The sequence below is a fragment of the Arachis stenosperma genome, chromosome 3, assembly GCF_014773155.1.
Source record: "Arachis stenosperma cultivar V10309 chromosome 3, arast.V10309.gnm1.PFL2, whole genome shotgun sequence".
Classification (NCBI taxonomy): domain Eukaryota; kingdom Viridiplantae; phylum Streptophyta; class Magnoliopsida; order Fabales; family Fabaceae; genus Arachis; species Arachis stenosperma.
The window spans coordinates 168417941-168434591 of record NC_080379.1 but is presented as its reverse complement, the minus strand read 5'-3'; the positions used below and the strand labels follow the sequence as shown (position 1 = coordinate 168434591).

The following is a 16651-nucleotide window of genomic DNA, read 5'->3' as shown; positions in this document are numbered from 1 at the left end:
TTATTTTTCTTTGTGAAATTTACACATACGAGAGAATGAAAAAGGGTCGAATATAGTTTATTTTAATAATTATAGTGTAGACCAAATATTTTTAATCCTTCAAATTCTAAAATGACATCGTTTTTAATGAAAATTGGCACGTTTTTAAAATAGTGTCATTTTAAATATTTTAATATGACAATTTTAGTGTTTGGTTAATAAAAATCACTATAAAAATAAACGTGAATCATGATTCAATATTTGAAGATTTAAAATAAACGTGAATTATGATTCAATATTTGAGAATTTTAATTAAATAACTTAAAATTTTAAAATCAAAATTAAGACCGACGTAAAATTCCAGGGATTAAAATATATTTTAGCTCATTCTCAACTTGTAAGAAATCAAGTCATATATATTAAGTGCGAGCATGAGTAAACACTTTGAAATGTCTAATCACCAAACATGGAATTGTCTATGGTGGGAAAAGTTGGTTCTGGTCCTTGAAGCACCAGGTTAAAATATTCGAAATATGTGGTTAGAAATGGCGCCGTACCGTTGAAAATAATTTTACTATGTTTGGCCCCAGAATTTATGTAATTGCAAACCGGGTTAAAGAGAATGAGAAAAATGAAAACGGTTCAGTTGCAAAAGAGGCAATGTTTTTTATATATTGCTGGACTATTTGTAGATTATTTTTTTTAAGTAAAATATTTGTAGATTATTTAAGTTGACAAATTCGATTAATTAAGCCGATCCGATTCACCGTAAAAAAAAAGTAGGTGATATTGATATATTTATTTGTCTTAATTTAATTATTTTTTTACTTAATAATAATTAATAACAATTGTTATCTTGAGGATACTAACAATATGAATGATAATGATAATAGTTAGTATTATTATTACAATCGTAATAAAAAAAGAAAATGATCATAATTATCAGAAAAATGTGAATAAGAATAATCGTAGTGAATATTAAAATAATAATAGTAATAACTCCTAATTATAATACTAATAATAGTAATTACACTAATATAAATATGAATAGTTGAAGAATACTACTCCTTAGGATAAGAATATTTTTATAATTCAAAGAAAAAAGTCTAAAAGATTAAAATTTTAAAATAATGACTACATTTATTTAGTGAGAAAAAAATTTAGTATATAATTAATAATTATTTTATAAAATTATTTAAATAAAAAAATTTTAACAAAAAATAATTGTGTGAAGGAAAAATCGAAGTGAAATAATGATGTTTTTTAATGAAAATGTTATTTTTAAAGAATAAAAAGTTTGAGGTGAACTAATATTTTTTCTGCTTCAAATTAAATTTGTTTCTTTGGAAAATAATGATGATGAGTTCTCAACTTAGCTTCAACCACTATAAACAATTTAAAAGAAAGTCAAATTGTCAGAGAAAAAACATTAAATTAGTAGCAATTATTTTGTTTAATTTGAAGTAAAAAAAAAGTTTAAGTGAACCAAATAATATTTTTTAATTTGAATCGATTATTGCTTAAAAAATGAAGAGTAAAGTTAACCGAATTTTTTTCCGTTTGAACAAATATTATTTTGAAAGGAAAAAAAGTTCAAGTAAATGAATTTTGTTGTAAAATAATTATTTTTACAAAAAAAAATAGGTAAATCAAGGTTTATGGTACAAAATATATAAATGTTTAAAAATATTCATAAAATAATTTTATAGAAATTAAACTAAAAAGTCAATTTTAAGAATGAAAATTTTTGTTATTAAAAAGAAAGAAATGATGAAAAGTAAAAAATCATAACCAAGACACTTAGTTGTCAGAAATTTGCTTCTTTTCATTTTAAAATATTTATGAACCAAGAACTAAAATATTCATTAATTATAAATGTTTCCTGGACCTTAAAAGTCCTGAAGATACTTTCACCATGGAAGAAGCCTCCACCAAACATATACACCGCAAAAGTAAGGAATCTCTCAAACATGCATAGAATATTACACCAAAAATCTGTGGATTCTTTCCAACATGTTGCTGTAGATGACAATGCATACGCTCTCCGACATAGGCGAGTGTGTGATAAAGCCACAATTGCTCCCAATCCCATAGCCCCATCACTTTTTGAGGATAGATTATATTATTAAGATTTTGTTTTTGTTTTAAGTTACTATTCAGTTTAACACTTTAATTCCATCACAAGTCCCCCACTACATGAGTGCCGCCTTTAATTCATCATTCATAAACATAGCCAAACAAAAATTAAACGAAACTTATGTTTTTAAATATAAATTTGTATAAAATTAAAAGTGTGTTGGTGTTGATATAGTTTATATTTAGGAATTTTTATCTAAAATAAGTTATAATAAATTAAATATTGTTTAAATTATATTATTTAAAAATTAAAAAATATAAATTTAAATAATTATTTTATATTACTTTATTTTATTTTATATATTTAAATAAATTTTAATATTTTTTTGGTGAGATATTTGGTTCTTGAACTTTTATGCAAGTCTCAATTTAATCTTTAAAATTTTAATTGTCTTTATTTAGTTCTTAAATTTTATAAACATGATTCAAATATGTGCATCTTGTTGGGGTGTAAGGAAACAACGTTGCCAGTCAAATATCTTGGTATTTTTTTGGGAGCGAATCCGAAATTAGTCAAGACATGAAAATCTATTATAGACAAAGTAGAAGAAAAACTTAGGCTTGGTTTGGTAAAACTTTTCGAAGATGTACTTGAGCTTTTTAAAAGTACAAGCACCTCATTTTGTGTTTGTTAAATAAAAAAGATCATGTGCTTGTGCTTGCAGCTTTTAAAAGACCCGGGTACTTTTGGAAGCACCTAAGATAGAGCTTTTCAAAGTTGGCTTGTGCTTTTCAAAATTTAAAAGTCTAATATAACCTCATATGTTAACTAATTTTCAAATTTAATACTTGCATTTATGTCTATTATAGTATTTTTAAATTTTAAAAGCTATTTTACTAAATGCAATTGTTGTTACTTGTGTTTATTAAAAGTAATTTTAAATTTGATTTACCAAATATAAATGCTACAACTTTTAAAAAACCATCTTTTAAACGTTAGCTTTTATAAGATACTTTTGAAAAGTAAAAACTTTACCAAACTAAGCCTTAATCTGTGGAAAGCCAAACGATTAATAAAGCTGGTACTCATCAAATCTGTGCTTAATAGTCTGCTGGTTTACTATCTTAGCTTATATAAGATGCCCAAAGTAGTAGCAGATAAGTTGATATCTTTGCAAAGGAGGTTCTTGTGGAGTAATGAGGACGGAAGGGATGGGGTACCTTTGGTAAGGTGGGATATTGTGCAAGCTCCAAAACGCTTCGGGGGTTTGGGCGTGGGCGATGCAGTGCTCCGGAATACAGCATTGTTGTTCAAGTTGTAGTGGCGGTTTTCAAAGGAGGATTGCCCATTATGGAAGAAAATTGTGTGCTCCTGCAATGACTTGAAGCCAAATGTCCTTCTTTCTTGTCAGCCGATTCCTAATACAAAGGGTCCGTGGAGGGACATTTGTCAATTGCAGATAAGAGAACAGCAAGCGAGAGATAAAATGGTCAGATGGTTATCATTAGAGTTAGGAGATTGTAGAAGAATTCGTTTCTGGAAAGATAAGTGGCTACCATGTGGTGTGTTGCAGGATGTATTTCCAAGACTTTTCTCGGTTTCAAATCAAGTCGGATCTGTTATAGTGGACTGTGGGTTCTAGGATGGGTTGGAGTGGATATGGAACTTTCATTGGAGAAAGGTACTATTCCAATGGGAGTTAGAATTAGTTAACCAACTTCATGGAGTTCTACAATCTGTCAGGTTAACAAGTGAGAGGGAGGACATAATAGTATGGAAATTTGATAGATCAGGAGTTTACTCTACTAACTCATTTGTGCAGGTTTTGCAGACTGAGACTCTCCCGGAGGACATTACGAATTATAGTTTCACTAGATCTATATGGAGATGACTAGTACCACCAAGAGTTGAGTTATTCACCAGGTTTGTGTTAGTTGGTAGGGTCAATACTAAGGAAAAATTGATTAGATTGGGCATTATTGATCACAGGGATATGATTTGTGTTTTATGTAAAAAAGAAATTGAGAATGATTTCCACTTATTCATTAGTTGTGAGTTCACGTGGCAGGTGTGGTGTGCTTGGATATACGCCTATAATAAATTTTGGTCTATTCCAGGAACCATTAAGCAACATTTTGAGAGTTGGACAGGAGCTCCTGTAAGAAAAGTCGAACGTAATAGGTGGCTGATTGATTTTTTTGCTATTATTTGGAATACGTGGTTGGAAAGGAATACCAGGATTTTCAAGAATTAAGAAACATGCATTGCGGAAGTTATTACCAAGTCGATTAAGAGCATTGTTGATGGCAATGCCGGAGATAACTTCAGTTTTTTTGTTTAGTGTTTGTATTGTAACTCTAGACTTTCTAAATGCTCTATCTTACCGTCTTGAGCTTCTTATTTAAAAAAAAAATTAACATACAAAAATTAACATAACATTATCGTAAATAACTGAATACATGTTAGACTCTATTGTAATTCATTTATGTTAACCTTTTATTTAATTTAATCTTTCTAATAGAAATAATAGAATTGTAATGCAAAACAAAAACAAAAAAACCTCTATACAAAAAAGAAATAATAATAACGATAGAAAAAAAAATCATATAAACAAAATTAATAAAAATTCTATAAAAACATAATAACATGTATGAGAGAATATTAAAAAAATGTTACGAAAAAATAACAAAATTTATCGTATAAACAATAAAAAAACATAATTAATAGGTAAAAAATAATTTTTTTTAATTAATAGTTTAACAAAAAATAAATACAAAAGCTAAAATTTTTAACTTTTAAGTGAGCAGAAATTAGATGATAGAATCACGTTTACATCTACAAAGAGAAAAAATAGCATCAAAGAAAAAAGTTTTCAAAAAAACTAAAAAGGAATAGACGAATTTGGTGTTTATGACTAAATTAAATTAATATAAGACGAGTTAACAAATCCGTTGTAGTCTAGTTGGTTAGGATACTCGGCTCTCACCCGAGAGACCCGGGTTCAAGTCCCGGCAACGGAATTCAATTTTTGTAAAAATCTTTACTTTTTGGTTGAAAAAGTGTGAGAGTTTCAACTTGCAAGCGACAACTAAGCAAGAAAAGGGTCACGTCCATAGCCACAATCATGCCACGTTCTCTTCATGCAGACTACCTTCTTTCCTTTATATTCAACATCAACACACATGCAACTCTCTCCTCATCTCTTCTTCCAATCATCATGCCAGGCCTTACCATTGGAGACACAATCCCTGACCTTGAAGCTGAAACCACCCAGGGCAAGATCAACCTCCACCACTTCTGTTCTAATTCATGGACCATCCTCTTCTCTCACCCTGGTATATATATATATATATGTATATTCTCGGCTCTTCTTGTTTCATATATTATAACTATCCATATTCATGCATGATTATTATTAGGTGATTTCACCCCGGTTTGTACCACGGAACTTGGGAAGATGGCTGAGTATGCTAAAGAGTTTAATCAGCGAGGAGTGAAGCTATTGGGTTTATCATGCGATGACATTCAATCCCACAATGAATGGATCAAAGACATTGAAGCCTTCACTGTCAGTATATTTACCTTCAATATACACTTGTTGTTTAATGAATTCCCTTAGCTTAGTTATTGCATGCATAATGCAGCCAGGTTGCAAGGTGAGTTACCCAATCATGTCAGACCCAAAGAGAGAGATAATCAAGAAGCTGAACATGGTGGACCCCGATGAGAAAGATTCCAGTGGCAATAATCTACCTTCTAGGGCTCTTCACATAGTGGGGCCTGATCTTCAGGTGAAGCTGAGTTTTCTGTACCCAGCAACAACAGGGAGGAACATGGATGAAGTAGTGAGGGTGGTGGAGTCTCTGCAGAAGGCTTCAAAGTTCAAGATTGCAACACCAGCAAACTGGAAGCCAGGGGACCCTGCTGTCATTCAGCCAAGTGTTACTGATCAACAAGCCAAGGACATGTTCCCTCAAGGTTTTGAAACTAAGGATCTCCCTTCAGGGAAGAACTACTTGCGCTTCACCAAAGTTTGATATCATATCATATCATCTTATTTTGCTATCTCACAAATCTAAATATGCTTAAGTACGAGTTGCCCTCTTCTCTAATGTTATGTTTTATATAGACACTAGTTAATATAATGTATCCTTTTGTTGACTGTGTTATACTATAACAGAATCTGAATCTTAATTTGGATATGTCACATTATTATTGCTATATGGTTAAGTATGTGTAAACTTGTATTGTCTCATATGCATGCTTTAGTTTTACCACAATGCTTTAGTCTTAAAATTAATTCACATACACAGGCTTCCAATAATGGAATTAATTAATTAAAGAACATAAATTCAACATCTTTTGTGCCCCCACCAACTTACATGCTTGTATATTATTGAGAGGATTCATGCATGTTCTATTTTGTTATTCCAGCGCTGTAAAAAACATGTGGACACAATTGCACTGAGAACCCACGTGTGCACAGAATGGACTCCATTACATCCACAAGATTGCCTCTGGATTTTAAACATATTATATAGTGCTAGGTGATATCTCCTCATATAAACCACAAAACATATATGAATTGACGAATTTGAATATTCACCACTCACGAGATTGCTAACATAAGTATTGTGCATGTCAGAAATTCACTTGTGATCATGGTGATTGGTAATTATGCTAATGCTATTGTCAAAACACAACACAAACAAGAACTCACTTTGAAGGGTCACTTAATTAATTTTTCCACATAAAACAAAAGTTTGTCCTGTTAGTTTGGGCTATACACAAGCTAACTCATTACTCATTAACTACTCTTAAAATAAATGGCAGGTACTGAGGTACATTATTATATTTAGATGTGTTGGGCTCATAATTATATCTGCTTATGTAGAAGGATCATTGTGTTGATCCAGTTATAATTAATAATTATGAAAATGATATCTTATATATAATGTAATATGTAAAGATGTACTAACAATTTGTATTTTGCCACCACAGGTTCCTATAGATACTAAATTAGTAAATGGTAAAAACTTAAGTGTACTCGACTTCACATGAAAATTTGGACTTCACGTGAAGTTGATACCTAAAAGCTATTAGATGAAAATTTAGTCAAATTAGTTAGATGAAAATTTAGTCAAATTAGTCAAATCATCTAATAGTTCTCAGATATCAACTTTACCCGAGTTTCCACCAGGTATGAACTTCACTTTACTGTACTTTCCACCTTAGTAAATTATGAACGTTATGGCATCGTGAATATAAAATCTGAAGTTAATATTGTCAAGGAACTAAAAGTGTACATGATACTAACCATATAATATATATAAATGTTGAATCAAGCTATTACAATAGAAGAGTCCCAAAAGAGGACTATAACAATTCTATATTTCATCTCACAATATGGGATAAGAACACCCAAATGGGGACGAGTCCTAATTCTTAATATGGAATTGGAAACCACAACCACCAACACATAGTAATGGCTATCTGACTTCTATACTTGTAGTATATATATATATATATGTCTTCTATGACCAACCAAAATTCAAACTAACATTTCTAATACCAACTGTCTCAAGATAGAAAATATAAAAATATTGAGACGATTGAAACAAAGATAAGACAAAAAAAATGTCTTTATCTTGAGACAGTTACTAAAAGAGATTTAACTGCATTCAAAAGCAGAAGGGTCGGCCACAGTCTCAGGGTCACCTTCCCTTAAGCAATTGATCGGAGGTATAGTCCAAGTCTCCTGTGTCCCATAAGCATTCCAACAAAAAGGGTCATCAACCAATTCTCCTTCATATGGAAAAAGCTCAACATCAGAGAGTGTTATGTTTGTGCAAGCAACAGTGTCACTGCATGCAAAGTGAATAGGAGGGGTCCTAACATCATAGGTACCCTTAATGTTCTTGTAGGACACATCATTCACATGAACAGCTGAAGTTTGGTTATGGCATTCCTTTGACAAGCAGTAATATTGGTCTATGATGATGCAGTTCCTAACATTTTCCATTTGGATATTCTCAAATCTCAAACCTGTCACTGATCCCATCCCACCTTGCCATGTCTTGATTCTTAGCCCATTGTCTGATTCTTTTATGATGGTGTTCTTGACTGTTAAGTTGGACACACATGCTTGAGAATTGTGCACTCCAAGGCTTCCAATGCTGTAATACAAGACATGATTAGTAACAATGAGAATCAGATTAGGTGGCACTTATTTTAGTAATCACCAATAATTGGTAAGTATGTACCTAATCCCATGGCTAGGACCACAAGTGACACCATCTATGTCCACGTTTGCAGTGCCAGGTCCAATTGAAATGCAGTCATCACCTGCTCAAAATTAGTCAAATAATTAATAATGTTATTATCATAATAAGCTGTATAATTATAGTAAGTAGAAGATTGCTGTTTTTAATTATATGCATGATTACCATTGCTTATCATGGTATTGTATATTCCAACAGCCTTAGAGTTTTCAACATGGATTCCATCGGTGTTGGGGCTGAGTTTAGGTGAAGAAATGGATAGCCTATCTATTTGTACTCCTTGGCAGCCATTGAAAATCATGTGGAACTGAGGGCTGTTCTGGATTTTCAGACCACTCACCTTCAAGTTGCTGCTCATGAAGAACCTCATCATCTGTTTATAAAACAAACAATGGTAAGATAACAGTTGTAAATAACTAAATTTTCTTGAGTAATGGATTACTTACAGCAGGACTTCCACATGGTCCTGAAGTTGTTTTTCCATCTGCACTCTGAAAATCCAAAAATGAAATTAATGGGGTTTTCCAATTGAACTCGAAATAGTTGAATTGATCAGCAATATGGAAAGATGGTTATACTCTGTGAGGTTTGCAGGGGAGATCCCACCACTTATCTCCATTGCCTTCAATGGTTCCTGTGCCATTAAGTAACATTTGATCAAGTCTATAAAACACAAGCCATTGATTTCGGCTATCGGATTCCGGCCATGAATCCGGTCCATCTGGTGCCATCAATGTACCATCCACCTACTCACATTAAAACCTTATTAGTTAACATTAATCTTAATCATATATGATTAAAATCACAGTAACTATTATGAGCATTGTTGTTCTTACTTGGAGTACTAGTCCTGGTTTGCATGGACCTGAGAGAATACTTGAAGTGACCTTAAAAGAGTAATTCTCTGGAGCAAGAACAATACCAGACTCAACAGCACAAGCAGCTTTCCATGCTGTCCTGAATGCTGCTGTGTCATCTGCTAAACCATCACCAACTGCTCCGAACGACCTCAAATCAAAGATGCCGTCCGGAGCAGACTCTGGAGGAGGAGGATCATTGGGGTAAGGTGTGGAAGGTGTTGAAGGAACAGGGGAGTAATCAGAAGCAGGGGGCTTAGTAGGAACAGGGGAAGGAGAAACAGGGGAAGAAGAAACAGGGGAATTTCTCTTATGATTATTTGTGTGATGGTGGTATCTTCCTTCCACATTTCCAATGTTGTTATGGTTGAAGAGTAGAATCATATTAATCCATAGCATTAAAAACCAGTGAATGGTTTCCATTTCTCACAAATGTGTATGAGCCAATGTGGAACCACAAAATGGTGCTAAGTTGTTTTTTCCTTTTTCCCCACTATGTATGTAGACAAAAAGGAAGTTCTTGAGCTTAAGTTAAAAAAAAGAATGCAAAGGATAATGAGAATGAAAATTGAAGGAGGAAGAATGGCTAAGGTAGAATCTGATTTGTAAGTAGAAGCAGAGTGGCCTAGCAAGCAAGGATCATGTCTTATTTATATACTCAGAAACATACATGTATGTTTTCTTATGAAAAAATAAATTCTCAAGCATGGAGTTGCCACGTGTCAAGTCCATGTTGATTGAAAGTATAGTGTGTCATGGAAAATATTGGACCCTTCTAAACCCCTTTCTAGAGTTTAAACTTTAAACAACTCTAATAGTTGTAAGCTTGTAGTCTTTATTTTATTTTTTATTTTAACTATTTTTTTTCCCTCAAGGTAATTATTTTTCTTTGAAGTGTTGAATTATTGTGGTCCAGAATGTGATGCCTTGGTTCTTCTCTTCTTACACTTTCCATTCCCTTGGCCATTATTTGCTCACAGTTTCTGAATTTTATGTTGCACACCGAACAATTTTCTGCTGCTACGAGCTACACACTGCCAACATATATTAAAAGTGTCAGAATTAAATTCTCAAAGCAAAAAAAAAAAAAGGATTTGATTTTATATAGGTATAAGCTGAATTTGGATCATTAGTCACTTATCATGAAGTAACTAATTAAAGTGGACGTGGAAAGTATACATATATAGCAGAATAGTGATAAGAAAATAAATTTACATATTTATAGAGAAAAATACACATTAGACCCTTCAAAAGACAGTAAACATTTTTAGTTTTGTTAAGGTAACTAACTACTAAAATGATTATAAAAGGTGGTATTTAATATTTAACATAAGTTGATCCAATGAGGTGTATTTTACCCCTGAAAGAGGGCAATAATATTATATAAATAGGATAAGATATAATGCATGTGAAATATATGGCTGCAAGTTATTAGGACCAGATCTGTTTAAATTACAAAATAGAATACAATAAAAGATAGTAAGAAGTTTCATGTGGTGAATCACAACCACCATTCTAATTTGAGCTATGGCAGACTTTATCTTTCAATTTTTTGAAGTAGAAGCTTTCTCTAATTGATTTGCATTATTGATGGCAAGGCAATTAATATCACATTTCATATGCTGACCGTATCTTCAGGGCAGGCATTCTAAGAATTAAGCTATCACAATTCACACACATCACTTATCCCATCACAACCATTTAAGAATATATGACTATTAATTAGTGAGCAGCAAAATATTTGGTGGTTGTGTTGCTGATATGAATGTTTATTTTCAATTTTCCAGTGAGAAGAGAACACGTAAGCTTTGAGAGAATGATGAATTTTAAAAAAATAAAAAAAAAAGTGCAAATAAAAATTGGTTGTGATGATGTAAAAGAAAATAAAAGGGATCCCGTGACTCTTTGTTGTTGTTTAGTTCCTTGTGGCCAAGGAATAGTATTAGGTGGGCGACAACAGAGAATTAACACATTCACGGGTGGAATCAAAAAATGTTTCATATTATTAAATGCCAAAATAAATAAATAAAGACTACTCAATTGAGACATATAAGAGAGTGACCCTCTTAGAAACTATGACCCTTCCCTCCTATGGTTCCTTCTATCTACATATCTGAATGTCCCTTTACGTGACAACTCAACACAAAATAATAAAAGAGACCATTGAAAAAGTGATGATAGATATTAAGAGGATTATATTTTTTGTGACTTCACCTGATGAGTGATGAGGTTTAATTTGCTTTCTTCTAAGCATGCAATGGTGTTTGACGTGCAAGTTGTATGTTAGTGAAAGCATGCATGCATCAAGTGTGAGTGTGAAGAGGGTTTTTCAGAGAGAAAATTGTTGAGCATGTCACGTGCTTATTAGCCTCACGGGTGTCATAGTAAAGGACAACAATATCAAAATTCATTATTTTATTTCTATCATAATCCTGTTTAGCTCCTATGTAGAACATATAGATTTGACATATAATAATATAATTCTCAATTATTGGAGAAACAAAAATTAAATGTTTTGTAAAATAATTTTCAAGACTTAATTCTGTTTAAATATTGCATTTTATTTAATAATGCAAGAATATGAAGCCAAAATGAGCGAGAGGCATCTTATAAAATTTTGGTTTAATTATTTTATTAATTTTTATAATTTTATTAAATTTTTAATTAGATTCATATATTTTTTTCTTTTTCAATCGGGGATTACATTATTTTTAATTTTGTAATTAGGTTATTTTCACGTTAAAAATTTTAAAATTAACAAAATATTTTTTTAAAATAAATACGGTGAAATATCTAATTAAAATTTTAATTATGAATATTTTCAATTTGTGAAAAAATATCCAGTTAACTCTAATATTTTGTTTATATTAGAAATAACCTAATTATAAAATTTAAAACAGTATAGAAACATAATTAAAAAATATTTAATTATTCTGTCGGTTCTTATAATTTCATCAAATTTTCTATTAGGTTCTTATACTTTTCTCTTTTCAATTAAATCTTTATACCATATAAGATTTTATAACTAAGTCCCTACCGTTACAAAAACGTTGAAATGAATGAAATATTCTACTAAACTATACAGAATATTCAGTCTGAGTGTTAAGTATATCCGTTTTGTTGAATGGATTATTCGTTAATTCTAACGTTTTTGTCATGGCAGAAATTTGATTACAAAATCTGATATAGTATAGGAACTTCATTGAAAATTTGGTAAAACTATAGAGATCAAGAGAGTAATTAAACAAAAAAAATAAAAAATCTAATTATAAATTTGATAAAATGATAAGAACCATCAAAATAATTAAACATACATTTTTTTATAAAGAAAACTGGAAAAATAGGGACTGGAAAGCTTAATAAGTGAGAGGAAGAGAAGTTTTCAGTTTTGTGATCAAAGAGATTCTGGGGAGTACTTTTTTTTAGACCTGACAAACACAGTGTGGGGTGAGAGTATGTGGTTGACAGTGAAGCCACGTGGCAAAGGGTCAGGTGCACGCGCCACACGCGCCTAGATAGTGGTTCTTTTAGTCCATGAAAGATTCTTTGAATGATATACTAGTAATACAGTTCCAACTTCCAACACTGTTATATTATCACATGCAACTCCTAAGCACATCATTTTACTGAAACTCATGATCTCACAAATAATGGCTTAAAAGTTAAAAACCCATCTTTCACGTGCTGGCGTCTTCTTCTTCTTGTGCATGTCACGGGCTATATATATATCATATGTTAGGGTAGGATTTCATTTAAATTAATCAAGGTTAATATAATTGTTGGCTTGATTTCATTTCATGTGATGTGGACAAGTGTATAAGCAGAGCATTATGGTGTCTTATGCACTGAACATATTGTTCAAATAATCCCATTATTTTAAGTCTAATCTTGGATGCATGTGTGTTAATATGGGTCTAATTAAACACTAAACATTGCAACTAACCAGAATTGGCTGGACCAATTTGATAAAAAATAGTGCTAGATGTTCCATCTTAACAGGCTCCTGTTCCAATTCAATCAAGTACATTCACATGTATAATATTGACAAATTAAATGATTTTATTGATGGACAATGAAAGTACTGTAGACAGTGTTAATTGTTTTGTCATTTCTTAATTTGATTAACAGAATGCAATATTAATGAAAACATTAGTTATTTTGTTCAAGTTACTCAAAAGCTCTAGTGTTCCGTGAAGCTCTAAAACTTCATTTGCATGTTGTGTGATATTAAGGTCAGTAGTTGGATCATTTTATGGATATTATGAATTTAATTTCATACCATATAATTGTATTTAATTAATTATTAGTGTTTGTCTTACATAAATGTGTGTATGTTGCATTGTATCCATCATCATCGTTGTAATACCTAGTAGCTAAATAGAGACAAAAAATGCTTTCCCTCCTTTGTGCACGAAATTAGCAGTGGACCTGTTGTTGTTGTTGTTGTAGTCCCTCTTTTCAATTTGTTATATGATTTTTGTTGCTTTTATCCTTAATAATCTTTTATAATTTGATGCCAGTGTTAGGTAATTATGTCAATGACCAATAGTCTTAGGTTGGAAAAAGGCTAACAATTAAAGGTTAGCTCAAATGATGCAAGAGTTTTCTATTAGAAAAATGATTGGTATACTGGTTTTTTATAGCCATACTAGACTAACTTATGTCCGAAATAATAGTGAATTAGTGATCATGGTATAAGTCAAACATAACATAAGCAAATGCTAAGCATTCTAAAAAATAGAGAGTACAAGACTTCATGAAAATTAACTTGTTATTAAAAATGAAAAAAATATATATAAAATACAACAAATCCTATATTTTAAGCCCTATACCTAAAGAATATACTACCCTAAATCTAAAAGTTTGAACCATTGATATAAAATATAATAAATAAAAAATTAAGATTTGTTTAATTAACAAAAAATACAATCCTCTTTACTTAATAAAAGAGTGTTTGAAGAGGCTCATAATATACATAAGAAAGGGCTGAGTAAACCTAACATAAGTTGTTTTGATCTCCAATAATCTCCTTAATCCTTACATCAAAAAGCCAAGGTGTTATTGAAAAGCACACCCATTTTGTAACATGTTACATATCCCACTCCTTAAATGGTTTTATACAAAATATAGTTAATGCAAATGATCTTCAATATCTTCAAAGATATAGCATTTATTTTATGCCAAGATGATCGGTAATGAACTGAAATTGTTGCATCAACAGCCATCCTCCTAGCATACTACAACTTCCAACATTTTAGCTTCTTCAATCTTCAGAAACTTCACTGATTCAGAAAATTTAGTTCAGTACCAGCAATCTACCACCTCCTCTTGCTCTGGCTCTGGCAAAGTCCATTTCTTTTGGGGCCCCGAGGTCCTTGGCCGTGCACCATAATCATCCCAGCCAAGCTTTGCGATTTCTACATGAATCGTCCTACCATAAAAATCCTGTAGACAATTGACAATAAATAAATTAGACAAGCACATTCTGGTGCCATTGTCTATAATCTTAGGACGAGGCATGTTGTAAAATTTTGAACCTTCTGATCCATTGTTTCTAGCGCAAGCATGGCATCATCTTGACACATGTATTGAATAAAAGCATATCCTTTTGATCTTTTCGTTTTTACATCTTTAGCAACCTTAACTGCAGTGCATACATGAGTCAAGGTAAGTACCGAGCTCAATTCCAAATCCTACAATATGGATGTTGAGAAATGCAGTTACCTTCAGCTATCTTGCCAAAATTCGAAAATTCCTTTTGCAAAGTAGTCTCACCAGTAGTATATGGCAAATCTGCCTCCAAATAATTACAAATTGAAGTTACTATAAAGTACATTTAAAGCTCCAAAAGAAACAAAGTGCTCAAGCATGTAGATATGAGATATCACAAGGAAAAAAGTTACTTAAGGCGTATGAAAAGAGTACAGAAGACTCCACCAAATAATCCCTCAGAATTATGTAGATTAAACCTAAACAGAAGCTTAGAACTTGATAACATAATGTTTCACTGTGTTACTGGAAGCCCATCTGTCTAGAAGTTGAAAGCATATAAGATAAAATGATTTATTAAAAGGAAGGGTACAAATGTGAAAGACAGAGATCCCACAACCTTGCATACAGATCACTCTAACAAGCTTAAAGAAAAGATTAGAAGTTTGCATGTAATTATCACCAATTCAATTCCTAACATAATGCATACAAATCCATCAGCCGTTACATCTGTTTGCCTACTATGATTTAATGTCAGCAAACACTCACAAATTTATCAGGGGCCAATCAAAAACCACTCCAACAATTTAGGAAAGATATCCACCACATTAATAATACTCCTTCAAATGACCAAGTTTCAGCTGCCTATACATTTTTGTGCTACCCACATAAAAAAACTGCATTGCATCCTATGGGGTGGAGAATTTCTAACAAGCCTTCGCATAAAAATCGCTACTTTGCAAAGAAAAAGGATAAAAAGATTTGCTTGTTCTGAAGCGTGTGAAAGCCGAAAAAGACTCAATCAACAAGAGAGAGAAGGGCATGCAAGGCACATGAACAGGAAAAACAAATAGCATAACATAGCAGAGAGAGAGAGAGAGATGAGATGATTACTCTTAACAAGGATTTTGCTTGCAAGAGGATAGGAATGAGGTGCGAACTTGAGAAAAGAAGATTGCTGTGTATGGAATTCTGCTCTAACGCTTGCAAAGGGTTTTGGGTATACAGGGAACGAAGCCAGCATCATGTTCATCAAATCAGTGCAGTTGTTACTTCTTCAGACCACAGCAGCCACAAAAATCCTCAGTGTCCAAATCCCCAAACTGTGTTAATTGTGACCTGGGAAATGGGAGTGGAAGTGGAAGCGATGTTTCTTACTCTCTTAGGTTTTTTGGGCTTGCTTGGCTAAACTTTTATCAAAAGATTTGTTTTAAGTGATTTTTTCAAAAAACATTTAAAAATAAAAATAATTTCATATTTAAATATTTTAGATAAAAATATCTTTTTATTTAACAATTATTTTTTAATACGATAATATAATTTTTTTTATTTCTTTATAATATTAAATTTTTTTAAATAAAAAATATATAAATTATAATTTTTTAAAAAGTTAGTACTTTTATTATTCAAATTTTGTTAAATATGTTAAAAAATAAAAATATTTATTTTTATTAAAATATTTTTTTAACAACTCAATTACATTCAAATTGTGCTAATTTGTTTACTGGATAATATTTCGTTGGATCTATATCATCTTTCATATTGCTATTTATTGAGTACCGAAAAAAACGGTCCATAGACAATTAATTAACCATATATAAAGAAACCAAATAAAGTATTTGGATTAATTTGTCTATTAACTTTAAAGCTTTAACAAATGTGAAGGTTTTATTGAATATTATAGGATAATATAACTTGAAACCCCCTATTGGAACCATTATAGTGTTCTTCTTTCTTGATAACTATGG

At 31.5% G+C, this 16651-nt stretch overlaps 3 protein-coding genes and 1 non-coding gene across 4 annotated transcripts; 2 read left to right on the top strand and 2 right to left on the bottom strand.

The window, feature by feature from the left end:
- The first annotated feature begins 5003 nt into the window (after nucleotides 1-5003).
- TRNAE-CUC (transfer RNA glutamic acid (anticodon CUC)) lies at nucleotides 5004-5076 on the top strand. The gene has a single exon. It is a non-coding gene; the product is annotated as a tRNA-Glu (tRNA).
- Nucleotides 5077-5273: 197 nt separating this feature from the next.
- LOC130965489 (1-Cys peroxiredoxin) lies at nucleotides 5274-6093 on the top strand. The gene is made up of 3 exons (XM_057890248.1): nucleotides 5274-5391; nucleotides 5476-5624; nucleotides 5701-6093. The coding sequence occupies exons 1-3, from the start codon at nucleotides 5274-5276 to the stop codon at nucleotides 6091-6093; spliced, it is 660 nt and encodes a 219-aa protein (XP_057746231.1).
- Nucleotides 6094-7368: 1275 nt separating this feature from the next.
- LOC130967740 (polygalacturonase At1g48100-like) lies at nucleotides 7369-9798 on the bottom strand. Its single transcript, XM_057892731.1, has 6 exons — nucleotides 9174-9798; nucleotides 8916-9083; nucleotides 8784-8828; nucleotides 8503-8710; nucleotides 8320-8401; nucleotides 7369-8232 (listed from the first exon to the last, which is right to left on the bottom strand). Exons 1-6 carry the CDS (start codon nucleotides 9615-9617, stop codon nucleotides 7728-7730), a joined length of 1452 nt encoding a protein of 483 aa, XP_057748714.1. The 5' UTR covers nucleotides 9618-9798; the 3' UTR covers nucleotides 7369-7727.
- Nucleotides 9799-14085: 4287 nt separating this feature from the next.
- Nucleotides 14086-16089, bottom strand: LOC130967973 (glycine-rich RNA-binding protein 4, mitochondrial). Its single transcript, XM_057893039.1, has 4 exons — nucleotides 15798-16089; nucleotides 14919-14987; nucleotides 14732-14838; nucleotides 14086-14639 (listed from the first exon to the last, which is right to left on the bottom strand). Exons 1-4 carry the CDS (start codon nucleotides 15934-15936, stop codon nucleotides 14496-14498), a joined length of 459 nt encoding a protein of 152 aa, XP_057749022.1. The 5' UTR covers nucleotides 15937-16089; the 3' UTR covers nucleotides 14086-14495.
- Nucleotides 16090-16651: the final 562 nt, after the last annotated feature.

Bases quoted from the DNA above. Each gene is read 5' to 3' on its own strand.
- LOC130965489 (XM_057890248.1), top strand. From the start codon at position 5,274: ATGCCAGGCCTTACCATTGGAGACACAATCCCTGACCTTGAAGCTGAA. The intron at 5,392-5,475 runs GTATATATATAT...GATTATTATTAG, and splicing joins CATCCTCTTCTCTCACCCTG to GTGATTTCACCCCGGTTTGT. The intron at 5,625-5,700 runs GTCAGTATATTT...TGCATAATGCAG, and splicing joins AAGACATTGAAGCCTTCACT to CCAGGTTGCAAGGTGAGTTA.
- LOC130967740 (XM_057892731.1), bottom strand. From the start codon at position 9,617: ATGGAAACCATTCACTGGTTTTTAATGCTATGGATTAATATGATTCTA. The intron at 8,829-8,915 runs GTATAACCATCT...TTGGATTTTCAG, and splicing joins TCCCCTGCAAACCTCACAGA to AGTGCAGATGGAAAAACAAC. The intron at 8,711-8,783 runs GTAAGTAATCCA...TTTTATAAACAG, and splicing joins GACCATGTGGAAGTCCTGCT to ATGATGAGGTTCTTCATGAG.
- LOC130967973 (XM_057893039.1), bottom strand. From the start codon at position 15,936: ATGAACATGATGCTGGCTTCGTTCCCTGTATACCCAAAACCCTTTGCA. The intron at 14,988-15,797 runs GTAATCATCTCA...ATTTGGAGGCAG, and splicing joins AAGCAAAATCCTTGTTAAGA to ATTTGCCATATACTACTGGT. The intron at 14,839-14,918 runs GTAACTGCATTT...TATGCACTGCAG, and splicing joins TTTTGGCAAGATAGCTGAAG to TTAAGGTTGCTAAAGATGTA.